This window comes from Aptenodytes forsteri, unplaced genomic scaffold (genome assembly GCF_000699145.1).
Source record: "Aptenodytes forsteri isolate BGI_AS27 unplaced genomic scaffold, ASM69914v1 Scaffold276, whole genome shotgun sequence".
Classification (NCBI taxonomy): domain Eukaryota; kingdom Metazoa; phylum Chordata; class Aves; order Sphenisciformes; family Spheniscidae; genus Aptenodytes; species Aptenodytes forsteri.
The window spans coordinates 282,164-306,680 of NW_008795479.1; the positions used below are offsets into that span (position 1 = coordinate 282,164).

At 52.9% G+C, this 24,517-nt stretch overlaps 2 protein-coding genes across 3 annotated transcripts in view; both read right to left on the reverse strand.

Annotated features, from left to right (window-relative positions):
* Positions 1-18,060, reverse strand: part of PI4KB (phosphatidylinositol 4-kinase beta) — a 21,198-nt gene extending 3,138 nt beyond the window's left edge. The window contains exons 1-6 of one of the 2 annotated variants that reach the window (XM_009281212.2): positions 17,094-18,060; positions 6,804-6,848; positions 2,334-2,561; positions 1,637-1,864; positions 1,326-1,435; positions 825-929 (exon numbers count right to left, since the gene is read on the reverse strand). In XM_009281212.2, the coding sequence (XP_009279487.1) occupies positions 825-929; positions 1,326-1,435; positions 1,637-1,864; positions 2,334-2,561; positions 6,804-6,848; positions 17,094-18,035 (1,658 nt within the window). In that variant the 5' untranslated portion in view covers positions 18,036-18,060. The remainder of the gene's footprint in view (positions 1-824; positions 930-1,325; positions 1,436-1,636; positions 1,865-2,333; positions 2,562-6,803; positions 6,849-17,093) is intronic. The other variant, XM_009281213.2, reaches the window with a different exon arrangement.
* A 2,143-nt stretch (positions 18,061-20,203) lies between these two features.
* RFX5 (regulatory factor X5) overlaps positions 20,204-24,517 on the reverse strand; it is a 9,704-nt gene continuing 5,390 nt past the window's right edge. The window contains exon 10 of the mRNA XM_019472570.1: positions 20,204-20,354. Coding sequence (XP_019328115.1) covers positions 20,204-20,354 — 151 coding nt within the window. The remainder of the gene's footprint in view (positions 20,355-24,517) is intronic.

The following is a 24,517-nucleotide window of genomic DNA, read 5'->3' on the forward strand; positions in this document are numbered from 1 at the left end:
GCCTGCCCATGGGAAGCAGTGAATGAATGCCTTGTTTTGCTTTGCTTGTGTGCGTGGCTTTTGCTTCACCTGTTAAACTGTCTTTATCTCAACCCACGAGTTTTCTCACTTTTACCCTTCCGATTCTCTCCCCCATCCCAGCGGGGGGGAGTGAGCGAGCGGCTGGGTGGGGCCTAGTTGCCAGCCGGGGTTAAACCACGACAGGGGGCAAGGAAAGCCTCTGGAAATGCTCAATTGGGACTGCAGCAGAATGAGCTCCAGGGCCCAGGACTGCAAGAACCGCACACCAAGCCCTCACCAAACTACGGTGCAGATCTTACCTGAGCCACAAGCCATCTCCAAGAACAGCAGAGGGGAATTAACTCTCCCTGAATCCTCCAGCCCCTCCATCAGAACAACGTGGACAAGACTACCCCCAAATTTATAGAGCCCAGAGGGCTCTCCCTCTTGCTCAAGGAGAAATTTGGGGGTTGGACATACAACTCTCAGAGCAGGAACACGAATGAGTTTATTTTGGGACAGGCCAAACTCTTCTGACGTAAAAGATGCCTATAAATACCTGGTAAAGCCCCTCAAAGCCTAACCCAAGAGCAGCAAATCTGCCGTGGATTTTCTCCCTCCTCCGGCACACCCACTGCTCGCTGCCCTCCGCCTCCCCGTGTCCCGAGTGAACACACCCACCCTGGGGATGAGCAGGGCCTAAAGTCGAGGCCACGGTTATTTACCGGGCAAATCACGGAGCGACTTCCTTGGATTTCCGAGACATACAAAGTCCCTGCAGCGCTGAGACCAACCCAGCACACGCGTGCCCCTTCCAGCCCTACCTGACTTTCTCCTGCCAGGGCTCCTTCAGGGCGACAGCGGACGGGTCCTCGGGGTCCCTCTTGAAGGAGGTGGGGGTGTGCGCCAGCTGCTCCGAGAGCCGCCGCCTGCAAGACAGAGCCGTTAAGCAGCGAAACCCCTTGTTGAGGGGGAAAGTAGCATCACCACGCACGCCCTGAGCCTCTTCGATCCAAAGCACTTTACAAAGCTCGTGGATTCACCCCAAACCAGGGCCACATCCACTGCTTCGCCAGCAGGAAAGATGCCAGCGGCTGAGCAGGGGGAGGCTGTACCAGCCCAGAGAGTCTCTTACACGCCTCTGTTTAGGGCTCTCATAAACCTCCACTGCCCACAGTTTGCACAGCCCCTCCTTAACCCGTGCAGATGGTTTTTCTCTGGGAATCTAGCACAGAAATTTCGCACCCTGCCCTTTTTACATCTGAACTCATAACCCCCCCCCAACAAAGCCGCTGCCTGGGCTGCTCTCGCCAGGCCAGTCTCACCTGATATCTCCAGCAGCGATGAACACAGGCTCCCTGCTCTCCTGGCTGGTGATGCTGTCCACAGAGAACTGGGAGATGTTGTCACAGCTGTTGGTGTGAATCTCCGGCAGCTGGGAAGGGAAAGGTGCGAGAGGTGGGATGTAGCAGCTGCTGAAACGCAATTCCCACTCATCTTTTATCCCAGGCAGGAGCTGGGATGGCACTGCCGCCTGGAAGGGCCTTCCCGTCCTGCGATGCCGCTGCGCCGGATCCCGGCAGCATCTCGCAGCATCAGCAAGGGACAAACCCTGCCTGGCACCCCCCGGCCTCACCTCCACCTGCAGCTCCACAATATCGTCCACAGACCAAGCCTCGTCGTCGTTGTCGTAGTTGGGGACGGTGGTGAAGCTGCTGGTCCTCTGCTCGTGCGTGATCCCGCACTCGGGAAGGTTCTCGGCCGAGCGCGTGCTCCGGATGCGGTTCTCGGGGATCCGAGCGGGCACATTCGCTGTGTCGAAATTGTCACATTCAAGTACTTCAACGTAGATTAAATAGGGAGCCTGGGGGAAGCAAAACCAAACGTTAGCGGGGCACGGTAGCTGCACGTGCCAGGCAGCTACAGGAGGCAGCCTGATGCTCTTTGCTCTTGCAGGGCGTATGCTTTTTCTTTTTGGCATATGGCTTTTGGGGGGCAAAGCCGTGCTTTTCAGTAGATGTGGAACAGCCCCCCAGGGCAGGGCTGGACCTCCCAGAGACCCCTACAGCGCACGTTTCAGGGGATGGTTACTCTCGGGGGTATGTCTTCCCCTCCCAGCTGCCCACACAGACCTCTCTCCCCATTGCTCCCAGCCCTGGAAGCAGTAACACAACCCTCTGCGCCGCATGGCAGCAGCCAGGCTGCAAGGAGGGACCCTGCTCCGATGCCCCGAGCACATTTATTTCACTCAACACCCAAACGGGGGCCGTGCCAAGGACAAAAACCTGCCTTTCAAGGCAGGTTTCAAGGCAAAACTGCTCGGCTGCTCGTACCTTGTCCTTGGAGTTGAGGACGACTGCCTGGGTGTGGGGCACCCGCACCACGTGATGGTCGAAGCCAGCCGTCGGGAGCCAGGCGCGTGCCGGCAGCTTGTGGTTCAGCAGCGACAGCTCCGAAATGAGCCGTTGGGTCTTCTGCTCTTTGGTCGGCAAGGTGGCCAGGCGCTTCCCGATGGCGATCAGGGATTTGATGAATTCTCTCTCGGGAGCAAGTCTGACAGGCTAAAAAAGGTTTAGGGAAGAAGGGTGGAGGGAGAGCGTTATAAAGGCAGCAGGTTGATAACACATCGGCAGTTTTGCAACCAGGCTCCGCAGTCTAAAAGGATAAACTCCAGATGGAGAAAGCAGCTCTTCCCATCCCACCCTCTTCCCCACTCTCGGATGATGCTCCCGTGACCGGAGAGCCGGGCTCATCATCCGGAAGCAGAGCAGGGCACGATCAAAGCACTTTTTCCCCTCCCGCTGTGCTGTCCAGAAATCCTCCTCCCCAAAACTCCGGAGCCGACATCCCCACCAGAAGCTCGCGGATCCCCAGGGCCGCGGCGGCCAGGAGCCCGCAGCCAGCAGAGGGAGCGTGAATCAGCCTCGTCCCCGGCTCGGCGCTCATTTTTCTGTCGTATCCTCACCCCGAAGCCTCGATTGTGGCTCAACAACCCGACCATTTTGCAAAGATCAAACTGCGATTCAGGAAGCCCCTTGGACCCAGGAGCTCCCCCCCACACCCTGTGGCTTAAGCCGATCTCTCTGTTTGACTTTTTCAAGCTTTTAGATCAGAACAACAAATGATTGCGGCTGATTTTGCCATTTAAGATGCAGAATTAAACTTGCAAAGTGTTCACTGTACAATCATGCTGGAAATGCACATGCAAAAAGCTACGGAGCGTGAGAAAAGGAAGCAAAGAAAAACATCGGAGAGCCGGGAACGGCTGCACAGCAAAATAAAGGGATGATAAAAGGAGAAGGATCAGTCTGGTGGTTCCCTTTTGGGAAAGGGCAGGGGGGAATCGTTTGTATCTGTAGTCCACGTCAAAAATCCTTCCAAAAATCCTTCCTGTCCTTCCCTCCACTCTGCTCTCCTGCCCACCTTGCTAGCAAGCGCAGCAGAGGCGTCCTCGGGACAGGAGGAAGCATTTGCACGCATCTAACCCAGCGATATCGCTTTCACCTACCAGGCAAAGGATAAATATTTAAAACCCTGCACTAGCTGATGCTCCATTCCCCGATGGGTTGGAAAGGACCTGGTCCTGGCCGGACCGTGCTCTGCCTCGGCTCCTGCCACCCAGCCCACCCTGTGCCCCAACGCTTCCTTGACCTCCGGGACTGTTTTGCTCGATTGCATTTAATCTAATTTCTGCAAAAAGCCGAACGATATTCAAAGGATGCTCTGCTTCTTCCGATGCCTCTTCCATCGAACCCCGATGGCTGCGATGTCCCTGCTCCTCCAAGGACCTTCTGCTCTCTGGTCGAGGCAGGTTTCCAGGTTTGGCACGTAGTTGATATTGTCACCAAAATAGCCTTGTTCCCTCTCGCCCACTCTGAGGTCTCTGTGCAAAAAATGCCTGGGAATTTGGGATGGTGCCCAGGCGAGAAGGTGCCCACGTGCAGGAGCAGACCACAAGCAAAGTCCTCCTGGTTCAGACATGTATCGATCTGTGTATCACAAGCATAGGCAGTTTTTAAACCCCTTCTTCTCCAGGGATCCCAAAGCATCTCCTGAAGCATCTTCTCCCTGTTTCGCAGCGAGTGGAGCGAAGCCATGCCGACCTCGGGAGCGCCCCGCCACCTCCATGACTCGTTCTGCACCTCCGATGTTCATGCTCTGGTTGAACACCTTCAGGTCTCGGCTCCTCCAGCCAGAAACACGAGGCTGGGAAATGTCCTCCCCATCCCGTCCTGCTCCAAAGGCATCCCACCGAGTGCTGCTCCGGTCTTCGGCGTTATCAGGGGACTCAGCACGGGAAGTTTTGCATCCTGTTATGGAGAAGCAGCTTCAGAAAATGGCATCAGCTGAACCGGGGCCATCGCAGGAAACGCTGTCTCCAGCCTGCCCGAAGAGCTGCAGAAAGCCTGTCACGCCGAAGCTGGGCTGCGGAGAGCTGCTTTTGCCCTGGCTCATTAATATCACGGTCCTGAAGCCAAGCGAAGAGAGGGAGGATGGGAGATGCTCTTCCCTCATCCGACCACCCGAAGGATCCTTCTGTTGCTCTGAGCCAACATAAATATTTACTTTCTACCATTTACTTTCTACTACAGCAAAACATTTCACTGGCGGCGCTTTGAAAAAAAAATATTCCTGCTCTTAAATTAGGCAGGGCTTTGTGTTTGTTTTTTGCCAGGACACACTCCAGGAGCATCTCTCTCCCCACGTGAGTTCAAACTGCTTCGCAGGACCAGGCAGGGATGACGACACAGATCCATTCCTGGCTACAGGACCGGCAGAGGAGGGAGACCCAGCTTCGGAGCAGTGCCGGAGGCATCACGACGCAGGGAAGGGGCAAGGCTGGTCCAGCTCTGCACAGCCATCACGCCTGGGTGGTTTTGCCTGGGTGAGGTCTAAGCATCTCAAAAAACAGGGGGGGGTTAATTTGGAATGCTTTCCAGCCTCAGCTGCCAAAGTGTTTTCCGCTGTTCTACCTACCTTTACCCTGACGTCCCACCTCTCCTCCGCTCAAACCACCACAATTTGTCATTTCAGAGCTTTATACAGCAAAATCGTGGCCACCCCCCATTTCTGCTGCCCACGGTCACTCACTCCACGGGAGCGAGAACCACCTGATCTACTCAGAGTTGGAAACTACTCAGCAGTGCGGAGCAGAGCTGCTACCCGGTCCCTTTAGCTTAGCTGCCTGCCATGAGGATTTCAGCATCAGCGCTGATAACTGATACCTGCCATGATTTATAAATGCTGTGACCGTTCAGCTCGGTGCAGGTGCCTGCAAGCAGGTTTATAAATTTGGCATAAATGCTTGCAAAGAGCCCCAGCTGCTGCAATAACCATCTGCCCTGGATAAACAACCTGGGTCTGCAAAGCCTGGAAGGAAAGGTCTCCTGCCCCAGGGGAGAGGAACGGGCGCTCGCTACCACCCAGCCCCGGGTGACGGCGAGATGGGTGGCACGGTCGAGGTGAATGAGGTGATGGCAACAACCACCGCCGCAGCCGGAGGACTGCAAGGGCGCTCCTGTGATGCCCTGGGACGGAGGAGCCTGCAAGCGCTCTACCGAGGCCAAGCCTCAAAAAGCCACTGAAGGAAGAGACGTCGCTGCCTTTGCTTGGCCGGGAGGAGCAGGAGGGGGGAAAAAAGAAAGCAACTTACCTAAATTTGGGTGGGTAAACTGGGACTCAGAGCCTGGTGCCCTACCTCCCACTCAACCGCCAGCACCCACGGCTGCCTGAGCATCCTACCGTCCCTCGCAGCCCTTAAAAACAGTGGAGTTGGAGGAGATTTCTAAAAAATAAAAGGAGGAGTCTGCATCGGGGTGTGCTCAGGGGTACAAGCCTTGTGCCCTGTGTCTGTACATGACCACAGAGTCAACGCTCCTGCCTGCACCGTGCCACGTGTAAAAGGTGTGAAAATTGTCCCTCTGAAGGCACAGAAGGACGGGAGCTGGGTACGCGTCAAATAACGCTTTATAAAGGCTAAAAAGGCTGGAGTTCCCCATATAAACCCCGTCCTGGAGGATGGGGGCTACGCAAGGCACCGCTGCCCGGGTAGGTGGTTTTGATCATGGACTACATATTCAACGTGTGGAAGCCCACTGGGAATCCCAGACGGAGAACACACACCCACTGGCAGGAAAATGACACAGATGAGGAAGATGCTATTGATTAAAAATAAAAAATAATGAAAAAGGCCCATTTTGAAAGAAAAACGCTCTATTAGGGAAACGCTGGGTTTTGATTGAAAGTTGAACACACAGAAGGGGGAAAAATAATGATTCGTGGAAAAAGCAAATTAAATCCCATCTGGCAGAGAACTTTTAAGTAAAATTCAAGGAAACAGCATTTCCTCTTTCATCTGCGGACACCGCCACGCAAAGGTCAGCGACTGCTCAGACCGATATCTGCAGCATCAGCCAAGTCCCTCCCCTGCCTCCGCCGTTCGTTGGCGGTACGAGGGTTTCTCTCTCCCTCGCTCCCTTTTTTTTTTGGGGGGGGGGTGTGTGTGAAATGAGCACCCAGGGCACCCCCCAGCCCCCCGGGGCTTTCTGCTTTTTTTTTTTTAGCCAAACCGGTGCAAGCGAATTTGCCCAAAGCTCCATTTCCGCCGGCGTTTCGCTGAACAAGTGGCTTTGCCCCCACCGGGGGCTCAAGCGGTGCAGACATTGTGGGGGACGGCTGGGGACCAGAGCTGCTTGCGGTGCATCGCCGGGTGCCGGGGTTTAGTGTTTTCGTGGCAGAGAGGAAATGCTGCTGTCGCGGGGAAGGCAGGCAGCCCGGGCGCAGGAACGAAACGGGCCACTTACGGGAGACAATGACTTATCGAGACTTTCCGTACTTGAGGAGAGCTCCTGGGAAATGGAGGAAAGGGGGTTTGTTGGCGGTTTTAGGTGGTGGTGTTTGTTTAAAAGGAGAGAGAGGAAGGAGGGAGAAGGGGAGAAAAAGCAATAGTTTAGCTCCAGGTTCATAATGATCACTTTTCATTTAATTTTTTTTTTTTCCCCCACCCCATCACAATTTTGCTGCCTTTTACTCTCGGATAGGAAGCAGCACCTAAACTGGCACGTGATGCTTCCAGAGTAACGCGACAACAATTTCACGGATCTAAACCGGAGCCTCCGCCGGCCAAGGCCACTTGTGGTGGTACCAAACAGGGAGCAGGGCTCACGGCTCATCGGCAGGTCCTATCGCTACATGCCCATAAAACCCCCATAGATTTTCCCCATTTACATCCTTTAAAATATTCTTCTACCCCAGAGGTGTAACTAAGGTTTCAGCTCTGACTTTCTTGGCTCAAATCAGCTGCAGAGACGGGAGCTGCTATGGCAGGCAGGGATGCTCATGATGATCCCTGCCGCGGTTACCCCAACTCTGCCCTGACACCAGCCTCTCTCCATCAACAAAAACACTTTATTTTTCTCCCCGGGCTCTTAATTTAGCCTGTAATTTCAGCAGATAAAATTAACCCCATGGAAACTCTCCTAAAGATTAAAAAATCTGACAATTAAACTGTTTTCATGATCAAGTTGATGAGTTAGTATTAATCGGCGGAGGAGCACAAGCCATCGACCACGTTTCCCTGCAGCCACCGAAAGCCACCCTGTGCATCCACCCTAACAGCGATTTCCATCTCTAGCCCGACCGTTCCACAATTTCTGCAGCACCGCACTTACAGCCCATAAATCCATTATTTTCATGCACAAAGAGATAATAATGGAGCTTCGCACCCTTGAGACTGGTGCGTGATACATTTTAAAATTCACTTCCCAAAAAGAAACAAACAGGTCTGGATTTAGTATGTTAATTACAGGGATACGCTAACTCCACCAGGCTTAGTCTCACCATAAAAAATAACAGTGTTTAAATTAATCGCTTCCGTGTGACCACATAAAAACCCTAACAGTGCCGAGACCCTGCAAGGCTCACCAAGAAAAAAATATCTGGAGCCCGGAGGCTGCTACGGGCTCACGTCGCTGCCTTCTTCCCAGGCACCAGACTCATTCCTGGATCTTAAATCAAGATATTTTAGGATCAGAGTTTCCCCTGTTTTGTTGTAAATAAAAAATCTCTAACCAGGAGATCAGCAAGGGGAGCAGGCTGTAGGACGGTACCATCGGGAGGTAAGCTGAAAAGCTTTTAAAAACACCATCTTGCCACATTTGCTCGCAGGCAGAACAAGAGTTGTCACCTCTAAAACACGTCTACCGGAGACGCTTTGCCCAGTTCAACTCCCATTATAATAAACACGATTTTAGAAGTTCCTCTTCTCGTAGCATCCATACGTCCTCTGCCGTAAAGCAAATCTCACGGATGATTTGGGCTGCTCCTCCTCCAGCTCCTGCAACCACAACCCCAGTGTGTGCCGAGCCAAGTCACGGCTGGACCCTGTCCCCAGTACATTTTCAAGCAGAGCCTATTCCGCTAAAGCCGTGCCAGTTTGCAATGATTGAGGATAGAGTTTTCAAATTCCTCTCGGATTTAGGAATAGCGCAACCCACACTCCCAATTTTCATTTGAAAGTCTTAATTCCCCCAACTTTCGAGGTCACACAACCTGTCCAGCACAGGAGCACACCCTCTCCTTCGCCGTGCACAGCCTCTGCTCCCCGACGTCTTCACACGTGGCACCTGCGATGCAATTAGGACTTCGATCCCGCTAGACACGTTTAAAAATTGGTTTACCAACTTTATCAAAAAATGCCAGCATCACGACCGTTGACTACAGGAGCCTCGCGCTGACGCAACACTGGTTTGCACCATCACACAGAAAATGAGTCAGAGCTGGCTCCGGGGGGGGGGGCAAGGCAAGTTCCGCCAAGGTTCAGCTCCGGCTCTGTCATTAAGCCGCTCCCTGGAGTGAGCATGGATGAGAATTTAGCTTTTTAACCTCCTCTGTGGGAAGGCTCTGGTGTCTGCTGCAGCTCAGATCACCTGCTCGCCACGCCGGGTGTGAGCAACAAAACCTGCTTGCAGCACGAGGCCCGGATCCAGAGAACAGGAATAACGAACTTTGAGGGGGAATTTTTGTTTTGCTTAGCGTCTAACCCTCTGGCATAATCTCAGCAGCTCCGGACATGTTCAGAGCCAGTTCCTCCCCACCTGCCTGTGCTTCCAGCAATGTCATTTCACGGGCAGCTTCACTCCCCAACTTCGAAGGACAGCGAGCTGCAGGGGCAGGTAAAGCTGGGGCAGAGCTTGGCCTAAACCCACCTGCTTCACCCAAAGAACACGGCTGCAGAAGGACCCACTGCAGCCCCCCAGGGACTCAGTCATTCCCTACTCCCCTCGTTCATCGCAGCACAGCTCTGTCCCGGGACACAGCAGGGCAGCTGGACCCACTGGCCACCCAAGGAAAGACATTTTGGGGGTCTCTATTCAATATCTGATGATTTCCCCAGCGAGGTCAGGTAGTTTTACGGCAGACAGCCAGCAAACTGTAATAAAAAAGTGCAATAGGGAACACAGCTTGTTGTGTGAACAGACCTAGCAAAGTTTGGGTTCCTCCAGATGCATCCTACATCCCTCAAACCTTCCTCCCCCTGCAACAGCTCCAGCCATCCCAAAGCTTCCTGCGACACCTTGACACCTCGCATGTCCCCTCGCCGGGGACCTGCTTCAGTGTGCGGCACACTGGCTGGCATCAGCAAGGACCAAAAACCTCTGCAAAGCAGGCGATTCGGCAAAATGTAAAGAAACTCGGTACGTTTCTGGCTTCTCCTTGCCGGGGCATTTGGTTGACGCTTCAAAAAGTTCCTGCCGGAGGAGACAAGGATCGCACAAGACTCATTTCCCCGGGAAACCGGGCTGGAGGAAGGAGCGGGAAAATGAACCACATTCAAAGGGTGCCAGCAGCACGACTCCTCTCCCTTGCAAACTCGACATATGGATGAGCCATTTGTCAAGCGCAGGCGAGTTTCCAGATCTGTCACTCGGGAAACAAGAAGCCTTGAAAGTTTAATACCCTGGTCTCAGCTGAAATGTCGGTGCAAAGCGGTGTTTACGGTCAGCTGTGGCCGTTGCCAGCTCTCTCCCCTTTACCCATCACTTCACCCTGCGCTCAGCGCAAGGCTCATCCACAGCCACCATCTCTGCAGGGTTGGCTTTGGGGTTTTAAGGCTAAAATCCTTGGTCTTTCTTAAGATGTAGGAACATTCAGCACAAGTTTCTACCCAGTAAACACATACCGTCATACCGATAAAAATAACTTCATCTCTTTTTGTAAAGCGCTTGACAGTGAGCTCGGCACGCCTTGGCCCCAACATTGCTTTCGCTTCCACAAATCCTTCGCAGAAGGACTTTCCTACCTGTTATAAAACTAAAACAGATATTGATGGCAGTGGTTTATATCTTAAAAAACAATTTAAAATCAAGACAGCTCTTGAGAAGCAAACGCCTCACCAACACTGCTTGTATTATGGGGAAATGTAGAGGTTTTAGCTAAAAGACATCAAACCAGGATGCCCGGAGGAGTCAGACTTTGCAGCTTGAGTGACTGCTGTCACCGTGGTCAAGCAGAATCCTGGCAGGCAGAGGGATGCCCTACCAAATCCAAAGGGACGATGCAGAAGAGATGCAAAGCCTCCCAACTCAGACCTGTCCGTGGGACTGCGGTGCACCCGGCAGCGCCGCCCTCGCAGCAATGTGCCATGACAGCATCAAAAGTGATTCTCCGGTAGCCACGCTGCTCTTATCACAGCGGGGAAACAAGCTCTACCAGAAAAAGCACCTTTGCCAGCGTTGCTGAAGGTGCTATTCCAGAGGTAAAAGGCCAACGCTCCTCCACACCCCACATGGCAAAGGCAGGGCAGGAACGTGGGCTAAAAAGTTGAAAGGCCAGGGTCGGCCGTGTCGGGCAACCTGGAATAAAAAGCAGCTTTCAAATCCAGAAGTTGCCTGCGCGCGCACATGCTCTGCTAAGTGAATCTGTGCAGAAACACAGATGTAAACAGATTTGCATATAAACCCCCGCTGCCGTTTCTCAAGATAATGCTGATGCTGCTGTTAAAAAAAAAAAAATAAAACCCCACACCGTGGGCAGCGCTCACGTCGCGTGAAAGCTTTGCTCTTCCTCCACCACCCACCCACACGCAATGGCCCCGAGTTAACAGCGAGGAGCTGGCATTTAAGAAGCTGCAGTTTCCAGCACTCCCTTCCCGGCAGCCAGCCTAGATTCTTAACTGATTATTCAATTAGCAGTTTTCTAATTAAAATTTTTTTACTTGACTAGTGGAACCAGTTCAGCCAAACATTTCTGTTCACACGGAGATGCAAGTCTGCCTGGCTCTCCTCACCATCAGCCCGGCTCCGAGCAGGTGCTGGGTTCAAGCTCGCAGCTAAAGCAAGCCGTTCACATTTAAAAATAGCTGGTTTCAATCCAGTTGGTCAAAAAAATAAAAAAAAGCAGCTGTTTTTCCCTCCCTGCTCTGCGTATTTTGAACCTTGATCTTAGCTCGTGAAGGGATCTGAGAGATGAACCACCCCTCTCCAAGCAGTCAGCGCGATTTATTCTTCCCACCTCCGAGGCTTCGGGAGTTAAAATGCTGGTGGGAGGCAAAGGGGGGCACAAGGAGCATCCTCCCTGTTTCATCCAGGTACAGGCTCTCAGCTATAAACTTTGGTGCATCTGCCCTAATATTAAAATTACTTAAGCTTCAGGACTCGTCATCATGGTTCTGGATTTCTCAGCACCACCAGCACTGCACCCTGCCACGCTGGCAGGGACGCCGGGGTCAAATCGTGGAGCACGGCTCGCAGGGAGATAAAGGGCCGAGTATCGGTGACTGGTGCAAACCCCAGCCTGCCAGACGGGAAAACTGGGGAGTGAAAAGAGCTCACATCCAGCCTCGGCTTTAACTCGGAGTCGTGGGGTTTCATCTTTGAAAAGCGTTTTCCAAAAGCAACAGCCCTATGAGAAACGCGAAGGGGTGCAGCAGAGCAGCAGTGCATCCCAGGCACGTTCATCCCCAAAAATGCCAATTCAGCCAAGCCCCGGCTCGGCTCGTGGGGCGCAGACCCCAGGGGGGTCCTCATCCATCCCTAGAGAGGTGGGGGAGACAAGAGCAGGGAACCGGGGAGTGGTTAAGGTGCTGCTGCTGCCGCCGCCGCTCAGCGCCTGCCAAGGAGGAACCGAGGCAAAGGCATTTGCATGCTGCAAAGGCAGCACAACCTGTTTGTGCAACAAATCCCCCGGTGCGGGTGCTGGCGAGAACTCACTGCACCTTTACAGCAAATCCTGTTGGGTTTACGGAGGAGGCGTCATTAAAAACAACCGCCCCAAAGCCAGCAAGGCTTGAGTTGAGTAGAGCTAGGTAAAGTGAAGGCGATCAGGCAGCAAGATGACTTTTTCTGCTCCAAGTTCAGCTCTCCCTCACCCCAACAGGTATCTCTAGGTCAGCCTGAGATGTTTCTGGTAGCTTGGCCCAGCCACGAATGGTTTTACTGAAGTTTAAGCAGCTGCTCTGCCCTGGGTGAGGTTTTGCTTCCAGGTTGCTGCCTGCAGCCCTGCCAAAACCCTGGGGAGCCGGACACAACGTCCCACCCACCCATGGCCAGCTTCCACCAGCCACCCAGCCCAACTCCTCCATGTTTCTGCCCAGCGCAACCGACTTAACAGCGCTATGGCGCGACCGAAGGCACCAGCAGGACTGGCTCATGCCGCAGACAGCGAGGGACCCATCTTGCAGGTTTAACATTTAAACAGGCAAGAAAGAAGTAAAGCATCCCATTGCGCAGCGCTGGGACGGCAACCTGCCCCCACGTCTGCAGCATGGGGATCCCGGCCATGGTCTGTCCATCTTCTCGCATCCCAGCGGACAGCGCAGCCAAAGACACCCAACTACGACATCTCAGACCATCTCCTGCAATGAAACACTTATCAGTGCTCCCCCGGTTTCCAGCACCAGCATCAGGTTACAGCAAGTTCCTCCCCTCCGGGTCTCAAGTTGCTCAGGTGGAAAATTCAATACGGAGCAGCCCCAGCACATTTAATCTGCCCTTTGTCTGTAAATGGATCGGAGAACGGGACACACCTGGACTCCAGCAAAATACAACCACCACCCTGGAAACCAGGGCTGGAAGAAAGGCTGAGTCCATCCACCTCGAACCGGAGGGAGGCAAGACGACATGAGTTTCGAGCTTGTGGCTTTTCCTTTGCATGCCTTTGTATTAATTGAAAAGTAACAAATGCAAAATAAATTTATACCATTAGAACCGTATCATGGAATTATGTTACAGATGCATAACCCACAGCACGAACGGCACTTGAAATAAAACCTCTCCTGCCCCTTATTATGGTGGTTATGCAGCATGAAGCCACAACTGGAACATAAAGACCTTAGCGGGAAGAATTATTCTCTAGAAACAAAGTGCCACGGCTGCAGGTGATCACGGGGGAAAGGACAGATTCGTCCCAGGGGTGACTACTGACTTTGCTAAGAGCTGTCCGTCCCCCCCCGGCTCTAAAACCAACACAGACTTTTTTTCTTAAGTAGCGTTAATACCTGCTTTGGGTCTGACCCAGCTAATCCGGGACCTGCAGGTAACGGAGGCCCTCGCAGAGGACCAGCAGCAAAGGAGAGGCACCTTTAAGAGCCTAGAAACAGGGAGGACCTGGCGCCGCGCTTCAAGGAAGATGTGAAACAACAGGCAAAGGTCCAGAGGAGAAATAAAAACCTAGAGGTCTAGAATAGGCGACCTACGGGAAATGTAGAAGAGGCAAGAATTGTTCAGTGGAGAGAAGACTGATGGGAAAATAACCCAGCCAGACACAGACGGATGCTGCAGAGAAGGGAATATGGTGCCACCACCTCCTTGGTAGAGCTAAAAAGCAGCTTCAGGCTCCAGTAATGAAGGGGAGACGAAGCCTGGATGTGGGAAACCCTCACTGGGAAAAAGCCTGGATGTAAGCCCTGCAGCAGGCTGCAAAGCCTCTGGCGTGGGCAGAGTTTGCAGGACACTTCCACAAGTCTTTCAGGGACGGGTGCGACATACCTGCCTTCTCTGTACCTCTCCTTTCCCCGCACCTCTTGTCTCCAGCCCTGTCCTCTACGGCTTGTATTTCAGATCTACGCCCACCTGCAAAGGCACTAGCCCAACGCTTCAGCTTTTCCTCCCTACAGCTCTTCCAGGCAGAGTTTTTTCCATTTCTCCTGCTCTTCAACAGCCTCCCGTCACAGATCAGAAACAGCCAACTTCTCCACAAAGCCTCTTCTCCATCCTCTGCTCCTCTCCTCCTCCGGGCCCGTCCCCCCGGGCCCAGCTGATTTGACTCCATCTGCAGCAGACAACGAATCATCCATGTTCATACACCAGCTCTACGTTTGCAGCACACAGAAACGCTGCGTTAGCAATACAGGACAGCTGAAGAAATGTCATGTTTTACCCTTGGCTGGGTTGGATCTGGCTTTTTTTTTTTTTTTTTTTTTTTAAGATTGGAAGGAGAGACACACAGCTGAACACTGGATGAGTTTGCAGGCTGAGGCCCACACAAGACCAGACGTTGCAGGCAGCGCTCGGTAAGGAGATTCAGGCCTTGCAGCCTTCCTTAATCTGGACAAACGACTTCTTGGTTTTACATTCGAGTTTTGCAATTTTTTGCAAAGAAACAGAAGTTTCTCGGGAGGCGCAGCAGAAGCGGATTCCCGACCCACGGCTCGATGGTGTGGACACTGGCAGCAGAGACACAGCAGCATAAAGGGAATAAAGTAACTCCCAGATGAGCACACATGAGATTTTTATTGCTGTAAAATCTCTAGTTTAAGAAAGTTTGGGGAACAAGCTAAGGGCTGGTCCCAGCACAAGACAATTCAGACATCTGCTGGTTTCCTGGACCAAGGGAAAATTAACTTGTATAAAGTAGCTTAAAGCAGCTTAAAGTAGTGAATTCCAGAATTTGCTGGAATTTACGCTGGACCTGCCCGGCCCCACCACCACCTGGCCAACTCCAGGGATTGCTGCTTTCAAATACGAGGCAATAACATCGAGTGCTTCAAATAATACAGGTCCAGGAAGCTGCTGGGGATATTCGGAGGCCGGGAAAGTTCTTACAGCACCTCGAGTATCCCTATTGCTGTGCACCGTTTAAACAGCTTGCCTCGCCTCCGGATCAAAATACGTTTAAAACATTGCCAAGAGAAACTCTTCGCTGCGCTGCTTTCATCTACCATTTATGTAAAGCTTCGGTTTCCATTATTCAAGCAGCTGCAGCCAACGTGAGCAGAGAGACCTCGTTGCGTCCTGCTCTCCATCAGCCGGTTGTTTTCCACCGAGCAGCTGATGGGCAGAGACATGAAAGATTCATCTACCCATCGGCAAATGCCACGACCCCGGCTCGCAGCTGGGGTTTCACCCAAGAACGGTGAGAGGCAGGACAGGGTGGTTTTACCTTGAAACCAGCCCGGACGACTGCCGCTTCATGCCTCCGAAACCTCCTTCAATTCCTTATCCAAAGGAGCCTTCCCCAAGTCTGGCAGACAGGCAGGAGACCACGCAGACCCTTCCAACGATTTACAACCCAGCGTGGAGCCAAGGGAAAGGGGGAATCTCAGGCAGGAAAGCCAAGAAATACTCCACCGTTACGAAAACAGTCACGAGATCTCGAATGTCTAGACGGAGCTGCGGGGAAGTTGGCTTTCAAGGTCTCATCCACACGAGGCACAGGGATGACCCAGAAAAGGAGCTGCGTGGAGGCTGGCTGATCTGCCCGGGTACCGGGTGAACGGCTGCCGAAGCCCCACCGGGACCGAACCTTTGGTACTGTGGTTTTACAAGCCATCCCCGCTGGAGAGGTGAACCACCTCCCCGGGGGAGTATTTCAACTTCTTGAGTTCTGGAAGAGGCATTGCTTTTCTCCAATTTGGTTAGCACTGCTCATAAAATTTGCATTTAGCATCAGCTCACCTCCTCCGTTCTCCTCTCCCGCCCGGCATCCCCATCTCAGGCTGCATTTCTCACCATCTCAGGCTGATGCTCGTGCTAAAAACCATCAGCCCTTCAAAACAAAGCAGCAAAATAAAAAATTTCCATTTCCAGCTCTTTTCCCTCCAGCCTTGTGTCCTCACTACCAAGGATGCTGCTCATCCCTTTTGCTCTGTGTCAGCAGATGTGTGAAATGAATAATCTGCATTTTCTTTGGGAGAAATCCCACTCAAGCAAAAACACTCACTCTCCAGCGAGCGCGCACAGAGTCTTGCAGCGTGCACCGATACAGCAGCTCAGCACCAAAGCAACTTTGCGCCGATAACTTTTTGACACTTAAAAATAAATGCCGCAAAGCTCACGGGAGCTATTTGGGTTTGGAAGATGGGTAACACGCATATGCCCGAGCTCACCTATTTAATTGCCATTTGCTTTGGCATTAGACCGCATTAGCGCCCAACCCTGGAAACCGGAATCGTCCCCTCCGCGCAGCCCAGTCCCCCCAGCAGGGAAAGCCTGGCTTTCCACTGTCTTGGAGCTGCAGAAAGAAGGCAGAAATCCAAAGGAGAGCTTGGCACAGGGCAGCAGCCGCGGACAAACCCCACAGCTGCAGCTCTCGGCCCTACAGCCAGAAGGGTGTGTGCACCAGAGGCTCATTTTGGCCAGGGCACCGGGACGGCGGAGCTGATGGGTTTACCTGCTCTCCTCCTGCTCCCAGCTCTCGGCTGCCCAAGGCCTTTTCTACCTGCAAATAAACCTCATCGTTGCTAAATCTGAACAAGTCGGGACAAGGAGGAAATCAGATTTCCAACAGCGATCAGACGGCTGCAGATTGCAAAACAGAGACACCGGCCGAGTTGCCCAAATCGTGTGGGAATTCAGCAGTGTAGGAAGTGACCCAGTCCTCCTGACCCAGCTTTCTGCCTTACCTTGAAGCCATCTAATGTCTTCCCCTCACACCAAGAAAACTCCCCCTCTGGAGCCCCAGCACCCTCGAGTGTGACCCACCGGTGTGTGTCAGTTTGCTTAGAGACACAGGAATCAAAACTCATTTGCAGCAACTAGGATAAAAAAACCCTCTGCAGTAAAGGAGGAGCTATGAGATGAGAACCAACCGCACGAGCATGGCCCTGGGGGCATCCCTTCCCAGGCAGGCTGAGCCTTGGAGAGCCCCAACGTTACCTCTTCCTCGCTCTCGACTTTGGGATTGCTGGCTGTGCGCTTCAGATTGCTGCTCAGGCTGATGGTAACGGTGGCGTCCGACTTGGACCTCTGGTGAGTCCTTTTGGAAGGAGACAGCCCCGTATCGGGCGCTGGGCTCAGAGACGGCAGCTCCCTCTTCTTGTAAGCTGGCTTCAACTCGTCCGAGAGGATGAGTTTCCGCAGCTTGGTCCCGCGGGAGTGTCGCTGAGTGGAGATGTGCATGTCCGAGGAGTAGGCACCCAGCAGCAGGGCACACTGCAGGGAGAAGTTGATGCTCTGCCGGCAGCGGTGCACGATGTAGGGCTTGATCGCATCTCCCACGTCCTCGTCCATGTGAATGTACATATTCAGCAGCTGTGGCAGGTAGAAGTCCACTTCTTCGTTCCTAAAGCAGAACAACCTATTCCCAATGTAAGCCTGCACACCAGGTTCCTTTGAATTGTACAAGTATGAAATGGCCATGGAGATATCAAAGAGTTTGGATTCAAAGAGCCGGAGGAGCCAGGACTGCTTAGCAGAGTTATTCTTCTGCCGCTTCCGGGCGGTTTTCACCGTGTTGGCCATGGTCTCGTCCTCCTCCTGGATCTTAGAGGCCATGCTGGGTGGATCGTCCAAGCACTTGATTTCACAGCCCTCCCCGATGTCTCCATTGGCCAAATCCACCGCAGTCCGTGGGGCGCACTCTGCCTCGCTGCCATCAGCCGGTTTTGTTAAGTTGTCGGAAGATACGCCATGCATCAGCTTGACCTTCTCCAGGACCTCTTCGCAGGCTTTCTTCGCCACCTCGGGGTCGATGACCGCCAGCTCCCCGACACCTTCCGTGATGACGCTGAGAGACGTCCCGCCATTCCCTTGGGGCGCTGAGCCGGGCGCCTGGTCCAAGCCTGTCCCTCGGGCTGGGTCTACAACAGAGTCTCCCATAGCAGTGGCGGGTCTGCACACTTCAAAGCTGAAAAGAAAAGAAGACAAAAAAAAGAGTCAGGGACACAATCTGCAGAGGAGACCTGCTTCCAGCCTGAAGGTGGGAAAACAGGAATCCATGGTGGGATACACCTCAAGGGAAACCGAGAGCTGAGCTGAGGTTTGGTGCAAACCTTTTCAAAAAGCCTTTGTCTAGAGAAGGAAGGTGCCCCAAGCCAACGCACGCAATGCAAGCCGGCCCAGAGCAACGCCGAGCTGCTCACGTTGGGTTTTAAAGGTCTTCTTGGTGTCCCTTCCACTCAGACTTGAAAGAGAGCTGTGAGCATCTATCAGCCATTACACAAAATTTCCCTGTTACCATGACGATAAAAAAAATTGAGCAAGCCAAAAAGAGAAGGAGAGGGGAAGAAAAAAAAATAACCAGGTTGCTTTATGCTCTCCACCCTAAAGGCATTCTGCAACGCTTGGGATTAGAGGGCCACAGGCTGGGTGGACCCAGTGGCTCTGCTTCTTGCTAGAGAAGATGAAGTTTATCCCCCGTGCTCAGCTTTTGCTCATTTAACCTCCCTCCAGGACGGAGGGCGACAGCGGTACGCGGCGCTTTGACGGTGAAATCCCCTGCTGGTGCCGGGCGATGGGCGAGCAGAGAGCCGGCGCAAGAACCGTGTTTGTTGCAACAAGGTCCCTGTTTTCAAAGTCCAGACACCAATGCCCAGATTATGCATCCTCGCCAATGATTAGCACTTAATTACGTTTTAAAAATAAGATAAATGAGGGATTGAACACACTTCCCGGTTTCCCATCTCGATAAAAAGAGCAGCAGTGCATCTCTACGGATAACCAGCAAGAATAAAGAAGGCCAGCGCCAAGTGAAATCGTCCTCTAAAAATAAAATAAGGCACTCTATTCAATCTAACATCATTACTGCAGCTCTGACTGCTTCCCTTTATTGCTTATATGCTACAACAAGACAGCTCGTGATCAGCAGAAGGGCACAATGCCTTTTACAAATGTTAAGCACTGCAAGCAGATTGCCAATTCCCTCCTGCTTTTCACGTCCAGCACGGTGGAAAAAATTACTGTCTTTGGAAAAGAAGTTCACTGAACCATTTTCTGCCTGTCTGTTCCCCCAACGACCCCCAGCCCCTGTTTTGACCACAGAAGCTGCACCGGCGGGTTCTTGCAACGAGGTATTTCCCAGCTAATTTAATGACCTTGTTTTAGCTGTTTATTTTTACAAGCGATTACAGCTCCCGACGCCGGAGAAAAGGGCGAGGAAACCCACGGCGTTTCTTTCTAAATATTCCAAGCGAGTAAAAACGAGGTCAGTGTGTCCAGATGCGAGTGCCGCTTCCCAGAGACCGGTTTCCTCCTCTTGTTTTCAAAGCACTTAAGCTCTAACTACGAGGTGAAAAAAGCTTGACCAAAGTTCAGCAGTCTGAAGCGATATGAATAGCATCTTTCACCCCGTCCGCACGGCAGCAACACACAACGTTTTCCTCTGTGCTTGCCATTCCCTTTGGTACAAATCCCGCATGCTTCAAATATTTGTGGTCATTAGATCCTAAAGACCCTGCAAGCTGAAGGAAGTTGTTTTTCCTTCTTAGTGAGCCCAGCCTTGCCCCACGAAAGCCCAGACGATCTAATTTTTAAATTAACACCATGCCGGCAAAAAGGACATCCTTCGGCGTAACTCGGCAAGGCGGGATTTGAAGAGGCACGGAGCGGAGCCGGGTCCAAGGAAGAGTCGCCCAGAGCTTTGCTCATGCCAGCACTTCTGGGGTCCTTCAAACGTTCGCATCAAGACAACTGGGATGACAAGCTGATTAAAATATAAAAAAAATTCAGCGGTGGCATCTTCCAGAGTCCCAAACACGGCTCCATGGCCACACGCCGGGTGCAGAAGTACCTGCGATCCCGGGCGGCTCGGTCGCCCGCAGAGGGCTTTCCCAGCCCCGACTGGTTTATCCGATGCAGGGAAATGCTTTTGACATCCTCCTTGCCAGGCTGCAGAGGGAGAAAAAGCGCGTAGGATCTCGTTAAACCTCCCTCCCCGTAAACACGGGGCACGCAGGAGAAGCCTGGTGCAGCATGACGGCACACGCTGAAATTCTGGACATTAAACCGCCTTCACGTCCGCGGGAGAGGCTGGATCCGACCTGACCTCCTCACGCAAGGTATCCCGATGACTCTGAGGCGCCTGCGTCGCACGGCGCACTCATCGTGAGCAGAGCCACTCCCGCGGCCAGCCCGAACTCCCTGATCCTTTTGCCACCTCCAGCCAGCCAGCCAGGCCCGTAAGGGCCCTGCGTGCCGGCTCTGCACCGGAGAGGAGATAGCCAGTCAGAGCTCGCAACTGCTGAGTGGGTTAAACTTGGATTAAGGAACTGCGCAAGATAAATCCACCCACGGGCCTGCAGGGTTACCTCTGCACCGCAGGCACAGCTTTGAAATCCGTGCATTGCTTTTTTTTTTTTTTTAAAATTCTCATTGCTCTCTTTTATGCTTTTCAGCCTCCCCCCCGGACACTTACACAGCCGCCGCCTTCAGTGACATCCCGGCGATGGGGCCGTTCAGAGCCCGCCAAGGACACGTCTCCGCTCCTAGCGCTCCCTAAAATCCCAGCAAGGGAATTCACTCCCCGCCTCCTGCACCTCTCCGCATTTTTCCGTGATTCACATCACCATTTGTTAAACATATCACAACGTACTATTTACCTCTCGAGGCTCAGCATAACTCCCCTATTCCAAATCGCTGGTCTCAACAGGGATAAAAACCCCATCAGCTGCACACAATGAAGCAATCCAGTCTGGAAAACAGGCTGAGCTGAATTCATGTGGTTCATCCTCCACCCACAGCCATAACGGGCCAAGTTTCTCTCTGGTGGAATGGCCCTGAAGTCGGTGATTAAATACGAAATACAGGGAAGCCCCTATTAGCACAGAAACTACCGATGAAGCAGCCGCGTGTCGGTGCAGCGATTCGAGAGCACAGTTCCTTCAGGGAGGGACAAAAGCAGAGGGAGATCTACGGGAACAGAGCTGTGGCTTCACAGGAAAAAAAAAGAAAAGTCTCGCTCCTGCCTGACTTGAATAAGAAATATTAGCCCTGGCAAACAACCAGGGGGGACAGGATGAAGCCTCACCAAGACATCTGGTCTCTATTACGCTGCATTACTTTTTGTTTTGCTCAGCACTGACGGTCTTCGACATCTTGCTGCGCCTTCGGGAAGGCCACAGGAGTTGGGATGGGGGCAGAAAACATCACAGCAGCGCTGGAGGCCGGAGGAGGACGCACTGTCAGTGCCCCTCACTACGCTAAGGGGAGAGCCCTCGGACCCGTTGCAAACAGAGTGACTCAGTGCAACTTATTAGGTGATAGCTTAGAGGTTGGGGAAACTGAGGCACGAAGGGACTGTGACTGACTCAGCTCACGTGGGGGAGACGGGCAGAGTGCTGCGAGCACCATTGAAGCGAGGACAAATAATTCTTCCTGGGGGACACTGCGCCCTCTTTCAATTCCGAAATCCCCTTCCAGGAGAGACTCGGCACCGACAGAGACGGGCTCCCACCCGTTTTTCACACTTGGTTGAAGCAGATTCAACCTCTGCACAGCACATGGGTCTCACTCCGCTTCAAAAAACCCAAAATGCCAGGTTCCAGACATCCCCCAAGGACAAACTCTGCCCGTAAACCTACCCTACTGCACAAGGGCACTGCTGTGGGACTTTTCTCTCACGGAGCAGCACCGCTTCCCTCCCAAAGGATGCACACCACGGAGCAAATAGCAGAGAAAAAGCAAAAAAAGGTGACTTTTCAGTGAAAAGGGCAACAGGAGGTCCTGAGCCAGAGACTGAGCGATCGCTGGCACCACAGACAGGACAGGCTCCTCCATCCAATGCAACTTCCCTGCGTCAGGCCTTGGGATGGAGCAGCCTTTGAGAGCCTTTCCTTGGGACACAGAACAAGTGCAGGACAAGTGCAGCTCCTCTCAGCTGAATTGGTGCCTCAAACCAGTACGTCAAAGCCCCGACACACCAGACCAGCAGTTTTCTTAACAAAGCAGCAGGTTATGAGCGACACTCTGCTGGAAGAAACAGCTGGAAGCAACCACCATGGGCGGCCCGAGCTCGCTCACAGCTTAGCTCCGCACCACGCAGCTCCTAAAACCCATCCCGGTCCCCAGCACAGCGGCGGGGCTCACCGGCTCGGTGACAGCACGGCACCGCTTGGCTCCTCTGGTGGGATGGGACGCTGGAGGCTCTGCTCCGGTTCGGCCTCGTCGGGATGCTCGCACTGGAAGGACTCCGCGTCCCGGTGCCAAGTTGTGTTCAGCCAAGCCTGTGTGTCTGAAACAGCAACAACCCTGGGGCTCGCACAAGCAGAGCAATGACTCGCCCTTAAATTTGGAATAAAATAAAAGCCACACTGCAAGAAACGCAGCAGGAGAATGACAAACTACACCGCACATTCAAGAACGGCTCCCAGCGCTCCTCAGCCTCTTGGCTCTGTAAGGGCGAGACGCCTTTAACTCCCTACTCTGAACATTCATGCACAGCAAACTATTTATAATTTGTCTTTGTGGCATCTTTCCTAGGAAGTCGTTCTGCCTCCCCCGCTGCGGAGCAACGGTCCCTGGGCTGCAGAGGGGACCAAGGCACAGGGAGGAGGGAAAGCCGCAGTCTGCCAGCCCCAGAACCGCACCACCAGCGCTTCCTTCGTTCCTTCCTCCTCCACAAATGATACAGCCCCACGGGAAGGAGTTAAATCCAGAGATTTACTTATAAATTAACTTCCCCATTAAAAAAAAAAAAAAAAAAAAAAAAAAAAAAAAAAAAAAAAAAAAAAAAAAAAAAAAAAAAAAAAAAAAAAAAAAAAAAAAAAAAAAAAAAAAAAAAAAAAAAAAAAAAAAAAAAAAAAAAAAAAACAAACCACCAAACTGTGGGAGTGCTCTCTCTCACCTCTGAGAAGTGCCCCAGCCCTTTGGAAAAGGCGGCTTTTGCTGCAACAGGCGTCGCTTCGGCGACGAAGCCCTTCGCAAACCCACTCCACGCATACCACAGCGGTGGCTCATCCGACACGTTACTCACACAAACACGTCCAACCTTTTGTCCTCTTCCGTCGCACCTCTCTGCCCCTGACGAGCATTAATTACGGTCCCTGAGCAAGCAAGGACAAACCCTTCCATCCCAGCAACCTGTTTCCGAGCACACCAAAGCCTTAAGCAAGCCGTGCTGGCACAGACACCATGGGAAGTTTCCTCCTCCCAGTGATCACAAGGTACTTTGAGCCTGAACGTTCCCACACTCATTTATATATGTAAATTCACTATTTCAAGTTGCTGTTGTTACCCACGGTCATGTCTGAGCCTTCATCTAAAGCGTGACTTGAAATAAGCTGTCTAGATGAGACTTAAAATGGAAGGAGAAAAGGCAGGAGCCCACATCCCCGGCTCGGACTCCAAGAGCAGCTCTTCCACTGCCGATCCAAGCATGGACCCCGAACCGCGCGATGACACATCAGCTGTGATTTAAGGAGCACACGACCGTGGCACAGACTGAAATCCCCTTCGGATTGCCAAGCAAGAAGTCAGAGACTATCATCTCTGCCGAGCAGAGACTGCAGGTTGAGCCCCAGGCCTGGGGCTGACTCTGCAGGAGCAGATCCCTCGGCATTCACGCGAGCCGAGGGCAGCCTCCGACACGGCCGCTGCACAGAGCGCGATGAAGTCCCCAAGGGGAGCTCAAAACCTCAGAGGCGCTGACAAGCCTCTGCTCTTCCAGCCAGCGCCGAGAGCAGGATGGCAGCAGGAGCGGGCGAAAGAGCTGGAAACCAGCGTTTCCACCCAGATCTGTACCCAGTTACTTCCCCTGGCTGCTTCTCAAAGTTTCACCACAGGTTACAGAGAAGTAGGGGAGAGCAAAGGGACTGATTAAATATTATTATTATTATTATTCACCATGCCTAAAGTTACTATCAACTTGAAGCAGAAGTTTCAGGGGGAAAAAAGCATCGACAGATTACTAACCCACGGCAAACACGCGTATCTTGACGAACCGCTGCTCAGCAGCCCACCAGCCGAGCGCGTTGCATAACATCTCCGGTCTTTAAGTAGATATTTTAGGCAATTACAAAGCGCGAGGGGCAGCAGATGGCTCCCGGGGGGGTTGGCAAAGCCTAGTCAGAAATGGCAGTCTAACGGCACGGAGAAAATCAGCTGAAAAAGTCTCTTAACAGGTCCTTGCGACACGTATCCAGCCGGCCTACGCCACGAGCCCAGCTGCACCCCTGCGGGGGGGGGGGGGGGGGGGGGGAGTCAGTTGTGACGGGGCAGCGCAGGCTGGTCATCCTGGGGAGCGGCTCCGGGCTCCGAGGCTCCGGGGACGATCGGCTGCTGCCGGGGGAGGGAGGGGGGAAGAAAAAAAAAAAAGGGGGGACAGATTATTTTCCTGGGCGACGAAGCGCTCCCGGCCCGCAAAGCCC